Source organism: Nomascus leucogenys, chromosome 19 (genome assembly GCF_006542625.1).
Source record: "Nomascus leucogenys isolate Asia chromosome 19, Asia_NLE_v1, whole genome shotgun sequence".
NCBI classification, from domain to species: domain Eukaryota; kingdom Metazoa; phylum Chordata; class Mammalia; order Primates; family Hylobatidae; genus Nomascus; species Nomascus leucogenys.
Window position 1 is genome coordinate 24,838,250 of NC_044399.1, and position 22,060 is coordinate 24,860,309.

General features: G+C 52.8%; 1 protein-coding gene across 5 annotated transcripts in view; it reads right to left on the bottom strand.

Moving 5' to 3' along the window:
- Positions 1–22,060, bottom strand: part of DNMT3A (DNA methyltransferase 3 alpha) — a 115,874-nt gene that overhangs the window by 80,228 nt on the left and 13,586 nt on the right. For 4 of the 5 annotated variants that reach the window (XR_004026936.1, XM_030799422.1, XM_030799421.1 and 1 more), the window contains exon 2: positions 6,595–6,843. Coding sequence is in view for 4 of the 5 variants with exons in the window: in XM_030799422.1 (XP_030655282.1) it covers positions 6,595–6,657 (63 nt within the window). In the remaining variant the exon portion in view is untranslated. Of the gene's footprint in view, positions 1–6,594; positions 6,844–9,297; positions 9,776–22,060 lie in introns of those variants that run through there. The other variant, XM_030799423.1, reaches the window with a different exon arrangement.

Sequence of the window (22,060 nt, forward strand, 5' to 3'; positions counted from 1 at the left end):
TTGTCCTGGGACACTGCTCCACTGCTCAGCTCTACCCTTTTTTTTTTTTCCCAGCCAGGGTTTTACCATGCTGGCCTTGAACTCCTGACCTCAGGTGACCTGCCCACCTCAGCCTCCCAAAGGGCTAGGATTACAGGCATGAGCCACTGCACACCACAGCTTTTTTTTTTTTTTTTTTTTTTTTTTTTGAGATGGAGTTTTGCTCTTGTCACCCAGGCTGGAGTACAATGGCGAGATCTTGGCTCACTGCAACCTCCACCTCCCAGGTTCAAGTAATTCTCCCACCTCAGCCTCCCAAGTAGCTGTGACTACAGGCACGCACCACCACGCCGGGCTAATTTTTGTATTTTTAGTAGAGACGGGGTTTTGCCATGTTGGCCAGGCTGGTCTCGAACTCCTGACCTCAAGTGATCCACCCGCCTCGGCCTCCCACAGTGCTGGGATTCAGGCGTGAGCCACTGCGCCCGGCCCATTCTTCTTTTCTGCACAGCTGAGCCTAGCCTTTCCTGTCCTGGCCCCGGGCGACTCACCTTCTCGGCAGGGCTGGGCTCTATCCCTAACCCAGCCATTAAGAGCAGGAGGGACCCAAGTGACTATGGCCCCTCACCTAGGCCCCTGAAGGGATCTACAGCCCCTGCCATCAGGAGTTAGGTCTCATCACCACTTGCCTTGTTTTACTTTTGTTCAAGGGATAAAGGGACCTCAGGCCTTTAGTGACTGATGACCCAGAGACAGACAACATTCCCTTCACGTGCTAGGCTCTCAGTGGACTCTAAGCCCACACTATGTCCCCACCCATGATTTCCTACTCTTCTCCCGCGCACCTGCAATTCATGGGGCGGCAGTGGGTCTAAACCACAAAGGTGTAGGTAGGTAGGTAGGTAGGCAGGCAGGTAGGTGGGTGGGTGGATGGGTAGGTAGAGATCCAAAATAAATTATAAAGCTAACTTAACATATGCTATGTCCTGGTGTTAACCACTTGCACACACCATCTCGTCTGAACCTCTCAAGCCAACTAGGAGCTGTTTTCCTGCTCACAGCCATATTGCCACGTCACGTGGCAGAGTCTAGCTTCAACACAGGCCCGTCTCCAGGGGCCAAACAACCCCCACCCAAGACTGTACTGACCAAGGTTAACTAAATTTGACATGTAATAATGTCCAATTTAAGAGAATTTTAGAGAACCTGAAGCCCAAAATGTAGGTCCTGCTCAGCTCAGGGATGGGCACTGTTTACATCACAAACCTGCTAAGCACGCCCAACCCTCTCCTAACTCCCCCGAGATAGAGTGAGCGCACCATTCTTGCTGGCTGGGTCTCTGAAGAGGTGAGGGTGCAGCAGCTTTTTCTATAGCTATTTAAACATACTAAGAAGGATGCTCTTTGAAATGACCTTACCGCAACCATTGTCAAGCAAAGAGCCAGCCCTAAGTGACCATGTGGGGGGCATCTGAGTGCAAGAAAGGCAGAACATGCCCAGGAGCAGGCGACAGACGGCGGGCAGCAAGAATGACTGCCACTGGAACTGGCAGGGACCCCACCCAAGGATGGAGGCCCTTGCACTTGCAGACCAGGGTGGAGAGAGCCCACGAGAAATCAGTGGCTGCCAGGCCTCTGGGCTGGACTTCGATGGGGAGGGGAAAGGAGGAACCGCAGCCCCAGTGCTGCCCACAGACGCATACACACACACACACACACACACACACACACACACACACACACACATGTGCAGACACATAAGTGCTGTGTTTCCCCAGCACGAAGATGCACCCCAGCTGCAGCTTCTACTACCGGCAGGAGAAGGCTTGATCAGAGGAGCTGGCCAGCAGGCCCCACCCACCCCTGGGGGGTAGGCATGGCTTACCCACCTCGATGTCTTCCTACCCCTCTACTAGGCCCTCCAAGTACGGTCACTCAGTTCATCCAACAGCCTTGCGGAGCCCTGCTACATGCTAACTACCTTGAAAGGTACCTATGTCTGAAGAAAGGGAAGGAGGAAGAGAAGAAAAGAGGAGCAGTATGTCCAGGGAGGGAGAGGCAGGGAAGGAAGGAGGGCAGGAGGCAGGAAGAAATGGTAAGAAGCTGCGTGTCTGCAGCAGTGCCTCCATCTGGTGTGTGTGCCTGTACACGCAGGTGGTGTGTGCAGTTCCTGCTGGAGATGAAGTGCCCCCAACTTCTCACCAAGGGCAAGAGCGCTATTATGCGGTGAAAGGCTTTCTCCTGCAGCAAAAATCCAGGGAAGGACTACGAATTCTCATCGCATCACCGCCGGGGGGCACTGTTCACCCCGTCCCCCTTCACGCAGGAGACAGCCTAAGGAGCATAGAAGCCAGCCTCATTCCAGCCTCAGCACTACCACTTAACAAGCTGTGTGACTCTAGGCAAGTGACTTAACCTCTCTGAGCTTCAGTTTAGCCCTTAATAAGATAGAATGATGAAAATAATACTGTCTACCTTATGCGGCAATTATAAGAATTAAGTAAGATACGCCCAGCACGGTGGCTCACGCCTGTAATCCCAGCACTTTGGGAGGCCAAGGCGGGTGGATCATGAGGTCAGGAGATCGAGACCATCCTGGCTAACACGGTGAAACCCCATCTCTACTGAAAAAAAGAAAATACAAAAAATTAGCTGGGCATGGTGGGCGCCTGTAGTCCCAGCTACTCAGGAGGCTGAGGCGGAGAATGGCATGAACCCGGGAGGCGGCCCTTGCAGTGAGCCGAGATCACACCACTGCACTCCAGCCTGGGCAACAGAGCAAGACTCCTTCTCAAAAAAAAAAAAAAAAGAATGGAATAAGATAATGCATGCACATAGCGCCTGGCAGTCGGTGTTCAATGCATCTTAGCCATTGTGTTTCTGAGGCCAGAGGAAAGGGGGCGGCACTGAGACCAGGGGCCTGGCCTGGGGCTCTGGACTCCCCTCTGATTCATATTTGGGGATCTGAGGTGGCCCTTGGACTGTTCTTGTTCCCCTGTCCTGCTCCCTCTGCCCCCCGCCCTCTGTTCCATACTCCCCTCTAAGCTCTCAGCCTCCCCACTGCTTGCCTCCCCACCCACCCTCCACGAGGCCAGCCCCCTCCCTCTGCTGCGGCAACATTTACCAGCTGACTTGCCCTGACCACAGCCCCAGAGCTCGGCCTGCCTCCTCCCCATCTCCCCAAGCAGCCCCGCTCTGCCCACCATATGGATGGCGGGTAGGGCAGGCAACAGGTGCCAGGGGGACACACACAGGCCACTCTGTACACTCCCAGCCACAGCATGGCTGCCTCAGCCCAGCACCCACAGCTCTGCACTCCGCCTCCCTGATCCTGGGCTCCGGGATTATTCTCCTGTGGGAGGGTCTTGGCTACTCTCATTTTTCTTTCCGTTCTATCCGTAAAATATTTCCCGAGCACCCACTCTGTACTATTCTAGGTCCTGGGGATTCACATGGAAGAAAAGGGCCGTGACCCTGCACTCCAGGCTAGCAGTGGGCCGAAGTTATCTACACCAATAGTTCTCAACATCTGTGCGCAACAGTATCCCCTGGAGGGATGGTTAAAAGTGCCCGGCTGGGTCCCATCCCCTGAGTTCTGGCTCAGCAGGTCTGGAGTGGGGCCTGAGCTTCGCCTTCCCAGGTGATGCTGAAGCTGCTCATTTGGGGATCCCACTTTGAGAACCACTGGTCCCCTGCAAACTATAATACAAGGCTGACTACAGCCTGGGCTTTGAGGCTTTGACCAGGGAGGGGAAGAGATTAGGGAAAGGGCCCATACAGCAGAGGGAGCAGCATAAACAAAGACCTGGAGACTCCAGGAAGTATGGGAGTGAGGCTGGAGTGAAAGGTGCATGGAGGCGTGGCTGGGGGCAGGGGGACGGTGGCGGGCAGAGGCTAGAGGGCCACATGGGGCCAGGCAGTGGAAGGGCCATTGGTTGGCCACACCCCTTCCATCTGGCTTGCCAAACAGTTCCTTTGTGCACAGTGCCCCTGGCACCTGTACCAGGCTCCCTGGGCTGCAGACCAAGCCTGTGTCTTCCCCTCTGCAGCTACCAGCACCCCTGCCGCAGGCCTGGCTTTCATGGGCTGCTGTGGTGGCTGTCAGTGTCTCTCCCCACCCTCCCTGGGCGGCTCCCTGGAGGTGCTGGAGCTAGCCCAGAGGTGCCGGGGAAGTGCGCCAGGTGAGCCAGCATGCGTGGTGTAGGTGTGGGTGGCTGGGGAGGAGGCCTGGCTATGGCCCGGCCCTTGTCTATCCAGATCGCTGCCATCTTTTGGCATGACCCCCTGCCTGCCGGTGTGTGAGTGTGCACACTCTATCAGCACCGGGATCTAGGGCTGGGTGTGTGTTTGTTGCCGCTTGAGCCAGAGCAGTTACTATGGGTAGATAATAATAGCAATCGTAATCCCTCATAATTGGACCAGACTTTGCTGTCTGCAGGTCACTTCCATGCCCATGACCTCATCTGACTTCCACAACCACCCTGTAAAACAGGCAAGGCTGGAGTCACTATCCCCATTTTCCAGCTGAGCAAACACAAGCCCAGATGGCCTGAAGTCACATCTCCAGTAAGTGGCATACTCAGGACTAGGACCTGGGATTTCTGACTCCCGGTCCAGCGTTGCTTCTCAATCCTGACCTGCTCCCATCCATTGGTGGTGGCCTGGCGCTCCGCAGCCCAGAGCAGCAGCGGCGTTGTGGGAGTACAGTCCAGTAACAGGAGGAGTTTGTCCCAGCTGTCCCCACCCTCCCCACCTGTGGGGAGCAGCTGACCAGTGACTGCCAGTGCATCGAAGGGGGGCTGCGTCAGCAACTGTCAGGACATCGGACCCGGAGTGGGGTGAGGCTCAGGGTCACCTTATCCGACAGAGAAAGCAAGCCAGGCCCAAGAAGGGGAGGGAGTCAGCCATGGCCACAGTTGCCACTCCAGAGCACAGGTGGCTGCAGGTGTCCCCAACTCTATGGCCAAAGGGCCTGGGTCTTCATGCTGCTTGAGTCCTGAGCGGGAGCAGCCTAGGGGCCCGCAGGTATCCAGGACTATCAGTTCTTTTCCCATGGATTCAGAAGGGAGGAGCCTGATCGGTCGCCCCGGGCGTCCTGCCCAGTGGGCCGCAGCGCGTGCTGGCTTTCTGGCCTGCTCTGCCTGACTGGGTGCACACACCCCCACGGCGCTCTACAGGGTGCTGGCCTGGGAAGGCAGGTCCCTGGGTGTCATGTGCACTCCTGGGATGTGTACATGTGTCCCTAGCAGGACCTATGCAGGTAGGGCTGTGGGAAGGGCTCGGACCTGGGAGACAGAAGAACAGGCTGTCATCTGGACCTGCCATTGCCCAGCGGGGCTCAGCTTCCTCATCTGTAAACTGGGGCCATCTGTCCCTGCCCCATTTGTCTCAAGAGTTGTCCCCAAGGACCAAATAGAACCATTGATGGAAAACTAGGAAACAGAAACACACTCTGAAGAATGAGTAAACCCAGGAAGGAGCTGAGCACACGAGAGGGAGGTCTCAGAGCTGACACCCTTCAGGTAGAGTGCTGGCTGCCTCTAGCCCCAGAGTGCCCAGGGCCCCCACAGCTGGTGCCAGGTGTCCACCTTTGTTCCAAAAGAACCAACTGCTGCCCCCATGAGCATGCCCGGCTACTCCCAGACACCACCAAGCATCACAACCCCCAGCGCTACTCAGGGGAAGGGGAGCAGGCAGGGGGAACTGTGGACAGAGACACAGCAGACAGACATGCCAGGAAGGCCTGTGGCCATCATAAGATCCCCTGGAGGGTGGCAGTGAGTTCACCATTCTATTGACAGAGGGCAACACAGTCCAGTGCTGGGGGTTAAGGGGTAGCTTTTCCTATCATGGAGACACGGCTTGGTAAGGTTCCCAAGGCAGCCTGTGGGGACCCATCAGTCTGATGTAATCTCCTCTGACTGATTCAGACACAACCTGGAGTTCAGCAGAAGGGTGGAGAGGCCACCCCCAACTAGATTCTGAAAACACGGAGGTCACCAGCTCTGTGGCCAAAAGCCATACCAAAGATCACCCAGCGACATTCACTTGGGAGTCTGGGGTTGGGGGCAGGGACAGGAAATCACCATCTCCAAAGTGTGCTGGCGCCACACTGAACCCAGCCTGTGCCTCCATCTGTGTGGGAGGGTGGGCCCCCGCGGCCTCGTGTCTACCGTGCCCCACCCCAGAACTTGTCTTTGGTCCCCTAGAAGCTACTGAACACCTTAAGGCAACAGAGGCAGCTGACAGATAAAGTGATTCACGTGAAGGCCCACGGCTATTAAGAGGCAGGTCCGAGAAGGAATCCAGGTTCTGGGACTCTCTGTGAGGCCGAACCCTCACAATGGCACAGACCTGGGCTTTCAGCCACTGTGTGAACGCCATGGTGGTTAAAAGCCTGGGTCCTGGAACCAAATGCCTGCTCCATCACCAGAATTGAACCTCTGCAAGCCTCCGTTTCCTCATCACCCAAACAGGGATGTGATGGTCCCACACCCTGTCGTGAGCACTGAGTGATGTGGTCATGCGCTCAGTATGAGGAGCCGGCTGTCATCACATAGGGACAGGGCTCTCTCTCTCCCAGGCCAGAGGGTCCCCAGCAGAGCCCGCTGCTCACCTTTCGGTCCTCCTCCCGCTCCGCAGCAGAGCTGCTGGTGTCCCCGGGGCCGCTGGAGGGCATGGCGGGCAGCTGGGCGCCGGGAGGCAGGCTGGGGCTGCGCGGGGCTGGGGGGCTGCTGGGCTTTGGGGAAGGAATTATCGTGGTCTTTGGAGGCGAGAGTTAAAACTTAAACATAGATCCCGGTGTTAAGCCCTCTGCAGAACGGTGCCTCTGTCAGCCTGTGGGTGGGGGCTTCGATGGCTCCACCTGTGGGGGAGAGAAGAGGATCAGTGAGGTGGAGCACCCCACCCTCCCTGGGTCAGGCCCTCAGCCCAGGGCCACACCTGGCCTGTAAGGCCTGGGGTCTTGCTCCTCCTCCTGGCCTCACCAGCACCCCAGAGAGCAGGGAAACCGAGGCAGGCTCCCCTCAGGGCCACCTCCTACCCCAGCAGCCTCTGAGAGCCTTGGAGTGGCAGCAGTCTCCCCTCCGTGTCGCTGCGGCCAATGGGTGCCACTTCTGGGACCTCCAGCTGCCTCCGCCTCCTCCCTTCTCTTCATTCACAGCCTCTCTCTCCTTTGAAAGCTTCCCGCATCCTCCCTCCCACCCCAACCAGCCCCTGGGAAATCCCAGCCTCCCCCAGAGGCCCCTAGCCCGGCTACGTTTTCCTTCTAATCTGTCCTCACCCCCACCCCCACACCTCCCGCCACGTGGAGGAAGTGAGCGCAGTCACAGGATGTAGTGAAATGAATGTCACCTCACTTCAGGACCAGCGCCTGGGCCCGGAGAAAGCTGAGGTCTGAGCTCAGCCTGCAGGCCTGGTTGGCTCTGGCCTAGGAGGGAGAGGCCACGGCCACGGCCACGGCCACGGCCAAGGCCACAGGCCACGGCCACACTGAGGCAGGAGTGAGGCTGCTCTCTCCCCCACCCCATGAACCAGCCTCATTTGCCTGCAGAGTTGGTGGGCTTGAGGGGTCCTCTGAACCCACACGGCTGAGTTTTAGGGGCTTTTCTTCCCTCTGCTCCAGGTGTAGGCCTCAAGCCAGAGAAATAACAAAGCCTGCAGCTCAGGCCACAGCTGGGGTGGGGGTGTTGCTGCCTCAGCCCCTCACTCAGAGACACACGAGAGCTCCCCTGCTCCCCACCCCTGGAGGAGGCGGCCGCCAAGCCCCTGCCTCGAGTGTGCCAGGGCCCAGGAGGGGATTGGCAGGCGAGGGAGAGCGGGAGGCAGGCTGGATCTGGGCCCACCCACACCCTTCCCCTTCCAGTTCCTGGTTCTGCTTCCCCAGCTCCCCCCTCCCTCCTGGGCTTCTCCTCCCATCCCCCTCCAGCCAGGGCTCCCTGGAAAACCAGGACCGGGAGAAAGCGCAGGCTTGGCTCTCCTACAGGCCCAGCCCCTTTCTCCAGGGGTGCATCGTTGCCTGGGAGTGGGTGCCCCAGCCCTGGCTCTGCCCCAGGGGGTAGTGGGAGGAAGGAGCTGGCAGGAGGAGCTTCTTAGGGCCAGGACAGGAAGAGTTCCATCAGGTCAACCCAGAAAGGCTGGAAGTGGGCCTGCCCCATAGCTGAGCCCTGAGGCAGCCCAGGTGCATTGCATCCATTCCCCATACCCCCAGGCACAGCGCAGTGCTGGGCTCAAGGAAGGTTTGCTGCCCGGGTCCCGAGAGGGTGGACGGCAGCGGAGAGCAGCTCCATGGGTTACATGCCACTCAGGGCCTGGCTCATGCTCTGCATCTGGGCAGCTGCTGTGCTGTGCCCAGTTTACAGGTGACACTAAGATCAACAAGGCCAGGACCCGTCAGAGGCATGAACCCAGATCTCTCTGACGCTAAAGCTCTGAGGGATTGGGTTCACATCCCCCAACACATACCACAGAAGCAACTCTGAAGATCCCAACAGAGAACTGGTCCAACCCAGAAGCACTCGGCTCCCACCCCTTAGCAGCCAGTGATTCCCTGTCAAGCCCCACTCCCCATTTGTTACCACAGACATCTCCAGCCACCCCAAAACCAAAACCTTCAAAAGGGTCAGAAGCTAAGAGGGACAGAATCTGGTTGGAAAGAACGTTGAGCCTGAAGTCTGTAGGGGTGGGATCTACTCCTGACGGAGGCTTCCCCAGCCCTCAGTTTCCCCACCAATGAAATGGGAGAGCAGGACCCCTTCTATTAATAGCTCTGACCGGCCAAGGAAGCTGTTGCGGCCCCACAGGCACAGTGGACACGCAAGGGGCTGACAAGGACAGGGCACCCCAAAAGGAGTCGGGGGAGACCCAGGCACAAAGGAAACGGGGCGGGAGGGTTGTCTTGATGCTGCCCTAGGCTTAGGGACACCCAGAGGGCATCTGTGCCACCACGGGTGCGGTGAGGTTCAGAGAAGCTCTGGAGAGGAAGGAAGCTGGAGGGAAAAGCAGAACTTCACAGGGCATTGGCCCCAAGGGCAGACATCCCAGACAGGAAAGGAAAGGAAGATTCTCTTCCTCCTCCCCTTCCTCCACCCAAGACTGACATCTGAGCTGCAGAAACTGTCCTCACAGAAAACGCAGCTGACCTGGGTCAACCCTTTCGTGTTGCTCAATGGACCAACCCTTTCAGTAGCAGTCCCTCAAAATCATGTCCATCACCTAAAATCCTCCAGTATGTGTCTGGGCAGGCCATGTACTACACAACTCTAGGGGGCCCCAGTTGGTGGCCAAGGTCCCAGACCTTAACATAGCATTGCCCACCTACCCATAGAGGCTTCATTCTTCCTTCAGGCAGCCCAGCCATGGGGAGTGGGCTCTCCTGGGCCCATAGTCCCAACACAGCAGCAGATGTTCACCACACCGGTCCTTCCACCGCACAGCCCTGGCTGCTTCCAATACCAAAGCGTTATCCCCACCTGGGCCAAGGGCTGCACTGCAACCGCCACCGCCACCAAAAAACCCTTGCCAAGAACCCTACCACCATGAAAAGCAGCTTTTATTCCCTCCTTTTAGAGTCCACAGTGACCATGAATAATGTTTGTAACAGCCACTTAAAAAATTTCAAGGAATCCCACCATGAAAACATCTTTGTATCACAGCTGATATGATCACCATCTCCACTGCTTCAACTATAAAACTGTTGTGGAAAAAGAATTGAAAGCTTTGAATATGCATACCAAGGCTCACTACCTTCTAAATTCAATGCAGTAGAAACATTTTTTGTTGTTTAGAGCAGGTTCTTGCTCTGTCACCCAGGCTGGATGCAGTGGCAGTATCATAGCTCAATGCAGCCTCAAACTCCTGGGCTCAAGTGTAAGTGGTCCTCCCGCCTCAGCCTCTGGAGTAGCTGGGACTACAGCCGTGTACCACCACACCTGGCTTTTTTTTTCTTTTTTTTTTTTTTTGTAGAAACAGGGTCTCCCTATGTTGCCCAGGCTGGTCTTGAACACATGGCTTCAAAGGATCCTCCCACTTCAGCCTCCCAAAGTGTTGGGATTCCAAGCATGAGCCACCACACCTGGCCAAAAGATTTTTTAAGACATAAAATCACAAGATTAGGCTGAACAAGAGAAGGAATACCACCAACAAAATTGTGGAATCTGGAAAGCAGACTTGTGACAGCCAAATTTCAGACAGGCGTGTGAACGCTGATATATAACACAGTCTTCAACAGATGCTTATATGATAGCACCAGGTACTCTGGCACTAGGGCTGAAGAGGATGCGTGTGTGAGAAATGAGAGGCTGAGTAAGAGTAGTGAATTCCTAGACCCTCCTCTACAAGTTTGAAGGTCTATCTGTAGTCACTGGAGGGCATAAAATAGGGGGTCTTTGCACAGAGTCACTTGGCACAGCTGAAAACAAAGATGATATATCAAACCGAGGAAAGGAAGGTTATTTATTTCTTTATTTTTTGAGATGGGAGTTTCACTCTTGTTGCCCAGGCTGGAGTGCAATGCCGTGATCTCGGCTCACCGCAACCTCCACCTCCCGGGTTCAAGCGATTCTCCTGCCTCAGCCTCCCAAGTAGCTGGGATTACAGGCATGCACCACCAAGCCCGGCTAATTTTGTACTTTTAGTAGAGATGGGGTTTCTCCATGTTGGTCAGGCTAGTCTCGAACTCCCAACCTCAGGTGATCTGCCCACCTCAGCCTCCCAAAGTGCTGGGATTACAGGCATGCGCCACAGCACCGGCCAGGAAGGTTATTTTAAATGCTGATGTCCAGTCTCTCAGGCTATTCCCCCACTGGGCTCTAAGGATACTGGCAGCCAGACAACCCTTTCCTTCTCTGGAGAATCGAATGAGAATCTAAGAGGAAAGGTTTAAGGATGCCAATACCAACATCAGTACCAAAATGGGGTCAAAATGGCTTATTCAGGTCAGCCTACGTAGACCTGAAAGCCAACAAGCCCACTATCATTCTCAGAGCTTCGATCAGTTGGGTTTTTTGTTTGTTTGTTTGTTTGTTTGTTTTTGTTTTCCGAGATGGAGTCTTTCTCTGTTGCCCAGGCTGGAGTGAAGTGGCATGGTCTCCACTCACTGCAACCTCCGCCTCCTGGGTTCAAGTGATTCTCATTTCTCAGCCTCCAGAGTAGCTGGGACCACAGGCGCCTGTCACCACTCCCGGCTAATTTTCGTATTTTTATTAGAGACAGGTTTCGCCATGTTGGCCAGGCTGGTCTTGAACTCCTGACCTCAAGTGATCCACCCACCCTGGCCTCCCAAAGTGCTGGAATTACAAGCGTGAGCCACCGTGCCCAGACAAAGTTCTTAAAGAATAAACCAAATCTTAAACAATCTTCCAATTAGAATTATTTTCAGCCAAATTATCATTTAAGTGTGAGAGTAAAATAAAGACATTTTCTTTTTTTTTTTTTTTTTTTTTTTGAGACGGAGTCTCGCTCCGTCACCCAGGCTGGAGTGCAGTGGCACCATCTCGGCTCACTGCAAGCTCCACCTCCCGGGTTCACGCCATTCTCCTGCCTCAGCCTCCCCGAGTAGCTGGGACTACAGGCACCCGCCACCACGCCCGGCTAATTTTTTTGTATTTTTAGTAGAGACGGGGTTTCACCGTGGTCTCGATCTCCTGACCTCGTGATCTGCCTGCCTGGGCCTCCCAAAGTGCTGGGATTACAAGCGTGAGCCACCGCGCCTGGACTAGACATTTTCTTTTTTTTCTTTTTCTCTTTTTTTTTTTTTTTTTTTGAGATGGAGTCTCGCTCTGTCGCCCAGGCTGGAGTGCAGTGGTGCAATCTCGGCTCACTGCAAGCTCTGCCTCAGGGGTTCATGCCATTCTCCTGCCTCAGCCTCCCAAGTAGCTGGGACTACAGGCGCCCGCCACAATGCCTGGCTAATTTTTTCTATTTTTAGTAGAGACAGGGTTTCACCGTGTTAGCCAGGATGGTCTGAATCTCCTGACCTTGTGATCTGCCTGCCTCGGCCTCCCAAAGTGCTGGGATTACAGGTGTGAGCCACCACGCCTGGCCCTTTTCTTTTCTTTTCTTTTTTGAGACGGAGTCTCGCTCTGTCACCCAGGCTGGAGTACAGTGGTGGGATCTCGGCTCACTGCAAGCTCCGCCTCCCAGGTTCATGCCATTGTCCTGCCTCAGCCTCCCAAGTAGCTGGGACTACAGGTGCCCACCACCACACCTGGCTAATTTTTTGTATTTCTAGTAGAGACGGGGTTTCACTGTGTTAGCCAGGATGGTCTCAAGCTCTTGACCTCGTGATCCGCCAGCCTCAGCCTGCCAAAGTGCTGGGATTACAGGCGTGAGCCACCGCGCCCGGGGTCTTTTTTTTTTTTTCTTAAATAGAGATGGGGTCTCACTATGTTGCCCAGGCTGATCTTGAACTCCTGGGCTCAAGTGATCCTCCTACCTCAGCATCCCAAAGTGCTGGGATTACAGGCGTGAGCCACCATGCTGGGCCCTAGTAAAGACATCTTCAGACATATGAGGCCTCACGCCCCTTTCCCAGGAACGACAGGAAGATGTCCTCTAATACGCATAAGATCCAGCACAGGAGAGATGGGAAGGGAGGCTCCAGGATGCAGGGGAAAAGAGGCCACACGCCAGTCACCCGGCATAAGCCAGAGAGGGCCAGCCTTCCCGCTGAGACTGGGGAACGAGTGCCGTCATCACCATGCCCTCTGCTGTCGAACTGTCTTTTTACCTGACAAAACTACACAGGTATCGCTCGTGGCCATACTCTGCTATCTAAACCCAGGAACTGAATAGATTTTTTCTTTCTATTTTTTTTTTTTTTTTTGAGATAGACCCTTGCTCTCTAGCCCAGGCTGGAGTGCAGTGGCACAATCTCGGCTCATGACAACCTCTGCCTTGTGGGTTCAAGCAATTCTCTTGCCTCAGCCTCACGAGTAGCTGGGATTACAGGCGCCCACCGCCATGCCCGGCTAATTTTTGCACTTTTAGTACAGACGGGATTTTGCAATGTTGGCCAGGCTGGTCTCAAACTCCTAACCTCAGGTGATCCACCCGCCTTGGCCTCCCAAAGTCCTGGGATTAGAGGCGTGAGCCACTGTGCCCAGCCATGAATGGATTTTGATATGGACAGATGTGTGTCCTGGAAGATGTGCTCTAATGAGAGGAGTGAGCCAAACAAGAGGAGGACACGAAAGCCAGAAAACAGAGATTCCAACCGGAAAGTAATGGGAATTCCAAAGATGACCACAAAAGGAAGTCACAGAACATCAGCTACAATGTGCCTAGAAAGCAACTAGCCCAGAGTGAAAGAGGACAGATAACTTAAAAAATGGAACTGAAACATCTTTTACCTGCTGTGACTGCCCGTGTGGAAAGCAATACTGATGGCTATTGGAAAGTGTGGTAGGCCCACCACAAAGAAGTGATAAATGCTGGAGGTGATGGATATACCAACTACCCTGTTTTGATCATGACACAATGTATGCATGTATTGAAACATCACATTGTACCCCATAGATATGCACAATTATTATGTGTCAGTTAAAAAGAAAAAAAGAAAAAGAAGACCTAAGGTAAGAGTATTGTTACAGAAAAATAAAATTATATTAGAAGTTGTGGTAGGAATTAGCAACAGGTACAAAAAAATAAGGCAGATGAGAAACAAGGTAATTATTAACTTCAGATAAAAAAATGAAAAGAAACTATTATAGTGCACCACAAGGCTCAGCTGTGAATAATATTTTTATCGAAATAATAAAATAAACACTGTATGTAGGTTTAACAAATACATGTGTGTGTATATATATGTATATATGCATGTATGTACACACAAATTACTTTTGTATGTACCACAAAATTAATGCCTTAAAACAACACATTATCTAGCAATTCTGCAAGTCAGTAGTAAAAAAAAAAAAAAAAAAAGATTCTCCTTACTAGGCTAAACTCAAGATGCTGGCAGGGCTGCATTCTTTTCTGGAAGCTCTAAGGAGAATCCATTTCCTTGACATTTTCAACATCTAGAGGCTGCCCTCATTCCTTGCCACATGGTCCCCTTCCAACTCCAAAGCCAGCGATGGCCAGTCTTTTTCCCATCACAGTACTCTCTGCCTCATCAACATCTCCTGCTCTGACTACTCTTCTGCTTCCATCTTTCACTTCTAATGACCCTTCTGATTACATTGGGCCCACCCAGATAATCCAGGATAATCCCCTCATCTCTAGGTCATTAATTTAATCACATCTGCAAAGTCCCTTTTGCCATGTAAGGTGACATATTCGCAGGTCCAGGGGATTAGGACCTGGCCATCTTAGGGGGGCCATTATTCTGGCTACCAAATGCACAAAACATTTTTGAGGCTGGACACGATGGCTCATGCCTGTAATCCCAGCACTCTGAGAGGCCAAGACAGGAGAATCACTTGGGACCAGTCTGATGACACAGGGAGATCCTGTCTCTACAGAAATTTCGAAAATTAGCAGGGTGTGGTGGCACATGCCTGTAGTCCCAGCTACTCGAGAGGCTGATGTGGGAGGATCGCTTGAGCACAGGAGGTCGAGGCTGCAGGGAGCTGTGATTGTGCCACCACACTCCAGCCCGGGCAAAGATCGAGATCCTGTCTCAAAACAACCAACGACAACAAACAATTTTTTTGAAAAAATATAAGAAGAGTATTGTCAATATTTAAGGAGGATAGCTGAAGAGTAGAAAGGTTGGGCAAGTAAGAGGATCTACTAAATAGGAAATCAATGGAAAATGTCTAAATAGATGAATCAAAAATATGCACTTTACTCAGAAATATGAGATGAAAATTGCTGGAAGAAACAGCCAAGAGAATCGAAAGCGGTTGCCTCTGAGAAGAGGATAAGGGTAGGAGTAGGCAAGGAATCACTGCATTTTGTTAGGAGGTTTTAGTACTATTCGACTTCTTAAATTATATGCATGTACTACTGTGAGTAAATAAAAATGAATTTTTAAACAGAGAGAGTGGGGATGGGAGAAAGGGCTTATATCCCAACTGCAGCCATCGGTTGCGTTTGGCCTCCATTTCCTCCTCTATAAATAAGAGTGTAGCTGAGGCCTTTCCACCTCTGTTGTTCTATGAAATCATCACGTCCCACAGAATAACCATCATCAGCTCCTCACACCCACACAGAGTTCCATCACCAGCTACAACACTGGTACCTCCCTCTCCACCCCTCACCCTCACGAAATGTTTAATCCTCCAAACACATCATTCCCACTGCGTCCAGCCCATGGGCTGTGCAAGTCAGTGCTGCCTGCATCCGTAACCACAACCCCCGCTCACTCAGCCCCTTCTCAGACCAAAGAGCTACATCTCCACCATCTCCTGAAGCCTCAGGACTGCTCCCCTGCACCACACTGTCCCCACTGCCATCTCCACTTTCTCACCAACCCCAGCTTCATCAGCACCCCTGAGATGACCACCCAAGCCTCCTCTCCATCTTCAGATTGAGAGACTGCTGGCCCCCCTGCCACCCCACAGTCTCTCCTCAACAAGGGCTTGCACATAATTATCCTCTTCCAAAACCAAAACTGTCATGGCCCACAAACCAAAATCCTCACTCCACCAAACACGATCCCAATATTCTCACCCCAAGGGCCCCTTCTTCTCCGTCTCAAGTTCTCTGTCTGAATGGCTGAAAAATATCTGACCATTTCTGTAGCAGGTCCTTCTCCCTCCCTCTGCTTGCATTCTCCTTTTCCTCTAGTGGACTCTGGTTGTTCTGCTCTACCTAGATGCCTTCCCCTCCTTCCCGGTGGGAAATGCTTGTCAAAGGGTTTTGGTTGTGCCTGTGCTGACCTCAACCCTCACCCCAGGCAAGGAGTGAGCATGTGACCAGGCAGAGCCAATCAGAGGCCTCCCTGGAACCTTTTCATCGATGCGATGGAAGGATGCTAACATGGTCGATGTGAGTCAGGGGTTGCCAGCTGCTGTCTTCCCGCCATGTGGGTGAGCCTGCCTGAGAACGAAGAGCTCAGAGATGAAGACAGAGGGATGGATAAAAGCACTGTAGTCACTGTCTGGGCCCCTGGTCTTGCTGTTCCTGGAGGCAGGGACATCTCTGAACTTCTGGGGACTGTGAGCTTTCACTACTTTGGTATGAGTCTACGACTTGTGGCGGACACCCTCCTGACCTAAGGGCTAATCTCAGTCCCCTCCAGGGCTCCCTGGGAGGCCAACTGCGGGGCTTCCAACACTGGCCTTATTTCTTACCAGCTGTGTGGCCTGAGGCGAAACTGTGCCTCAGTTTTCTCAGCTGTAGAGTGGGGGAAAGAACTCTCCACCTCACAGCGCTGCTGTGAAAATTAAAATGGAATGCCCTAAAAATGCTTCCAAGAGCGCCTGGCACAGAGAAAGTACTCAATAAATCTTAACGATGATTACTCTCAGATTCAACCAGCCCGCAGATTTCTCTCCTTTCTTGAAATCCCTGGAGTTCCTCTAAGTGGCCTTCGCTCAGGCAGGAGCTTGTACTTAAGCTCCTCCGACATGCCAGGCCCCGTGAGCAGAGCTTTACAATGTCAACATCTCATTAATCCTCACACCTCACCCCAACCCTTTGAAGTGGGTACTATTTTTATCCCCATTTTCCAGATGAGAATAATGAGGTATGGAGAGATTAATAAAACTGCCCAAGGTCACACAGTGGGTAAGGGGTGGAGCCAGACACAGTCCAGGTCCATCCCACTCAGAAGCTCACAGCTCTCCACTCCCTCTCACAATCAGCATGTGACTGCTGCAGATCTATATTAACTTTCGGCACAGACTGGCCAGAAAACAAAGTTTCCGGTCAGTCTCTCTCTCCTGGTCAGGCTTGTCTGCAGTGGGAGCAGGGAAGGAGGGCACTGAAGCCTTCTAATCACAGTATTCAATGCCCTGCCCAATGCAGTGGTCATTCACTCATTCATTCATGCAGCTATTTCCTGAGCACCTACCATGTGCCAGGCACTGTGCTAAGGAACATGCACTGTCCTCAATCCTCAAAACAATCCTATGAAGCAGGTCCTATTGTTATAGAAGACATGGAGGCTTAAAGAGGTTTAGTACCTCTCTAGGGTAGCACAGCTGGAAAGCCTCAGGGCAGGATTATGAATCCAGGTCCATGTAACTCAGAACCCTTTGCAAATGTGGCAGTTCTTGGTCATGAATGAGCACGCTAAACACAGATCTCAGAGCCAGCGCCATGATCAATATTTGTGCCTCTGGGGTGACCCTGGCCCACAGATAACAGTCCCATGGCTAAATTTCCTATTTGACCTTAGAAGGAGGTGCAAATGAGTCCTGTGGGTGACAGAAGGCAGCAGAGTATCTTGTGCCCCACCCCCTGCCCAATCATCTGCTAGGGTGGGGGTCAGCTGGGGGCCAGGAGAAAGTGGAGGAGACCTCCTAGACGGAGATGTCTATCTGTCGACTCTTCCCCCTCCTGTCACAACCTCTCTTGGTCATAAGTCTGGGAATGGATAAGGAGGAGGGAGAGGGAGGGGGGTCTTGGTGCCATTTTCCAGTGAGATGGCCATCACCATTCCATCACCCTGACTTTCAGAAACATTACTTGCACCCAAACCACCAGCTGTCCATAGAATACCAAAAGCCACTGGTGACAGGCCAGCAGTCCTGCCCTCTGCAAAGCCCATTTATCTGGCTCTAGAGTCACAATAAGATGGCTTGTGGATCTCACACCACTCTCGAGGCCACGGCACCACCAGCACTGGCACCACCAGCGCTGGCACCACCAGCAGGAACACTTATGATCACACCAAACCTGCTGCCACTACGGCGGCCACATGGGAGTCTGAGTCAGACTCCTTTGCTCACACTAATGGTTGCCATGACACAGCCCCAAAAGTGAGCGGGGGGGAGATTTATACCTAAAATAGACGCTGTTAAGGAGCTGAAGTTGTTCTCAGGAGCCAAAATGAGCCAACACAGACTTCCGTAAGGCAGCACCGATTTCCAAGTGCTGCAAGCCAGGAGAAGCCCTGTCTAGCGGTCACACGTGCTGTGGGTCAGATGGGCTTCCCACGGCCTGGTAGTCAGGGGCACAGGGTGGCCAGGCTGAGAGTCCATGTAAGAATCAGATACATGGTCCTGGATGGGGTCTGGCAGCAACCAGCATGGGTCTGATTTTATCATCCCCAGCGGAAGCGGCCCACGGTCATCTGCACGTTTCTCTACTTTTCCAACTTTCTCTACAGAATGGTCCACAGCTGCCAGCTCCAGAGCCTCTATTACTTAGCCCCCTAAGCGTGGCCCTGTTCCCCCATCCCACAACTCTGAAACCCTCTGGGGATGCTGACTGCCTTCGTCCTCAGGAGAGAGTGCTCCCACCAGGCACATATCATAATGCTTTCCCTGGGAGAGAAGACACCCACACCCACTTGGCTTTCTTGAACTCCTTCTGCCACTGAACTGACAGTGGAAAAAAGGAGTTATGCCACTGTCTGGAGTGATTGATCCTAGTTACCAGGGAGAAAACTGGATTGCTGATCAGCCACAGAGCCAAGCAAGACTATGTCTGGAACCCAGCGAATCCTCTCAGGCACCTCTTAAGAACGTCCATGCCCAAAGGGAAGCTGAATGGAAAATTACGGTAACAACAACAACAAAAGCGGGATAACTAAGGATTCAGGTCCTCTGGGAATGAGGGTTTGCGCTACTCCACCAAGTAAAAGAAGCATGACCTGCTAAGGCTCTGGCTGAGTGTGGAGGAAACACAGAATGGGATAAGAAGACAAGGAAGCCAGGTAGCAAGTGTAGCCTTGTGAACAAATGCAGAAACCAGGCCTCTAGTGGTTTTGCACATTTTCTATTAACTTGATATATGTGTGTGTGTGTGTGTGTGTGTGTGTGTGTTTGCAATATGGTAACCATTTTCTTCTTTTTTTCTCCTTCCCATTGTTTTCTATACAAGTTGTTGACAGTTAGCTTTATAATGTAGTCTTTAGGTAACAGAATATTCCGTGGGACGGTGACTGACTTTGAGAAGTTATTGTAGCCAGGGATTGGTAGAATGATGGTTGGGGCTCTCTGGGCAAAAGGGTGAGAATTTCATAAGAAGGATAACTGTCTTGATAGGTAGACATCTAGTTGTTTGTTTTTGTATGGGAGTTCAGATGTTGTAAAAAGGTGCAAATGGAAGCTGTGTAGCCAAAGGGGTAAACTGTGCCAGTTATCAATTTATTCACCCATCATTGCCTGTGCTGTGAAGATGGAGCTGGGCCCTTTAACTACTTTTCCTTTGTAAGCTGGCACAACTGCGGAGGGCACTGAAGAGGCATTGAAGGAGGAGGTGGGTTTCCTTTCTAGACCCAGTGTGCTCTTGTTGGATTCCTGCATTGTATACTTCTCTAGCAGCCAGATCTTGCTGCATGGGTGCTTTCCAGCATCAGGGTCTTGCCAGATATGAAGCTTTCCAGCACCCAGCTCCTGTGCTGTTGCAGCTTCTCCAGCATGCAGCTTTCCAGTGTCCAGCTCCTGCAGGAGTGCCAGGCTTTTGCAATGCAGACAGCTTCTCCAGCACCTGGCTCCAGCAACACATGTCAGTCAGGAGTACCCAACAGCCAGGAGCTTCACCAAGCACTCCTCTGGGAAAACTTAGCAGCGGTGTGCTTCCAGCAAGATACCTCCCACAAACAACTTTCCTTGGGACCCAAAAAGATGGATTTCCAATAAATTCCAGAGGGTGGATTTCCAGCAAGTTCTGCCAACATGGCATTACAGAGACGTTGCCATCCAGGGAGCCATGGCCACACCCTCTCCCTCAAGGTGTGGATCTCAACCCTGCAGGGCCTCTTCCTTGGGCACTCTGTGGCAACCCTAGAGGTAGGGGCTGTTCTCATATCTATTATTTTTGTATTCTTTGGAGTTATTTTTACTTCTTAGTAGCCAATTCCTCATTATTCCAATCCAATTAGAGTTAATAATTCGTTATGTGAAACTTTCCTTGTTCCAATCACCATGTGGTTTCTGTCTTCTGAATGGACCCTGACTGATACAGTCACCCGTGGCCCCAAAGGGCCTTTTTCCATCCTCATGGCCCTTGAGTTCAATTCAACATCCTAGCCAGCTAATCACTCCCTGCTTCAAGCACTCACTCAACAGCCATTTCTTGAGTGCCATTGTGGAGCCGGGCCCTGGAGTGAAAGGAGACCCCTGCTTCTGGAGCTCACCAGCAACTGCCTTCTGTGTGTTCTCTCCCAGCCAGGACTCCATCTGACTCCTTGCTCCTGGGTCTCCAGCCTCAGATTCTGCAGCTCTGTCTCTGGGGCTGGCCGGGAGTCTTGATCCCACTTCTGCATGGTGGGCGCTCCCCAAAGGTCATGTTCTACGTTCAGCTTTTCTCTAAATGCTCTTCCTCTAAGACACCTGGGCATAAGTTAACATAGGCCTCCTACTGCAAGGGGCTCCAGCTCTATTTATTTTCATCCCAACTGGATGACTTGCAGTCACCTAAAATCCTACTCTTCCAGAATATGCTTCTTTCAGAGCCGGCTCTATTTTCTGGTTTTTCCCTCTATGTGGAAGTAACACTCCCCTCCCTTCAGCTGCCTAGGCCCCAAACCCTGGAGAAAACTCAGGTCCCACCTTTCCCCTGGGTCCTCACATCCAGCAGGTACCTGGTCCTTGGGCTTCTCTCGTCACCCTATTCCCTCCAGGCCCTTTGTACCTCTTGTGTCTGTGGCACAATAACCTGGTAGATGCCCTGTAGCAAGTCCACCTGCCTCTGGCGTCTCTACCTCCCACCCACCCTCTCAGCAAAGATTGCCCACACATGGCTCCCTCTATGAAAACCTATGACGCCTAATGAAAATTTTAAAAAATTGATTGTGAATGTACTAAAACCATCAAACTGTACACTTATATGGGTGAATTGTATGGAATGTGAATTATATCTTAAAGCTATTATTTTAAAAAATCTGGTGATGCCAAAGATTTGCACACATGGTAAAATATACGCTCTGGCCTGGTCTCACCAGGGCTGGCTACAATGCAGCCTCCGCCCACTGCTCTGGCTGTGCCCCCACCTCTCCCAGCTGCATCATTCCAGGCCCGGCTGCTGTCCCGGAATGACACCCCTGGCTCCCACCCTCTCCCACAGGGCCCACTCAGCTCCTCTCTCCCAGTCCTTCAACCCAACATCTCTCCTCCCCCACACACTGTCCCCTTCTCCTCGACCACCCACCCAGGGGTCATTGAGTGTTCCATGCGTATATAGATGTGTCTGATTTCTCAAAGAGACGAAGTCAGAGTTCATGCCTTGCATCTTGCTGCCCGTCCCCCCTGCCCACAGCTTGTCCCCCGCAACCCCATTCCGGGTGACCCTGGAGGCAGAGAGGACTGTGTGAAGTCACTCCCAGGCAGCTGCAACATCCCCAGCACAGTGCTGCGGTGCCTAGAGCGACCCCCCACAATCCCCATTCTAGGGGTCGCTTGGTAGAGCCCACAAGGCACTGCGTCAGTGGAAGGGCTGTTTGCAGGAGCTCCGAGGGCAGAACATACACCTGCCGTGGGTCTGCAGGCTCACCTGCCCCAGATCCCCAAGGTGAAGGGGGTGGTGAGGGCCTAGGCTATCAGTGAACCACAGGAATCGGGGGGCTGAGTCCTTGTCTGGCCTGTGACCACCTCTCCCCACACCGCCCATGGCCATGCTCCCCCAACCCCACTTCCCAGACCAGCTCCCTCTTGGGTCAAAACCTGGAGGTCCCCCAAAGGGTCTTCAGGGCTTGGGAGCGGCTGTTGGAGCTCACCCCCCACCCACTTCACCAGGAAGGGAGCTCGCTGCTCTCAGACTTCCCACAGGGCCGACTTTCTCCTCATCATCTGTCCCAACAAAAAACCATTTGTGGAGGGGGCTGAGGGAGGGAGAAGAGCCCAGGGTTCCGAGCAGCACATCTCAGAACCACGGGCCCTGTATCCAGCAGTCCCCGCCTCAAACCCTGGCTCTGTCACTCAGAGATTCGGGCCTCAGTTTCCCAAGTTGTAAAGCGGGGTGAGAAACATTCCCTATTTCATAAGTCTATTTTAAGATAGGAGGGAATCTGAGTCGAGTGTTTAACA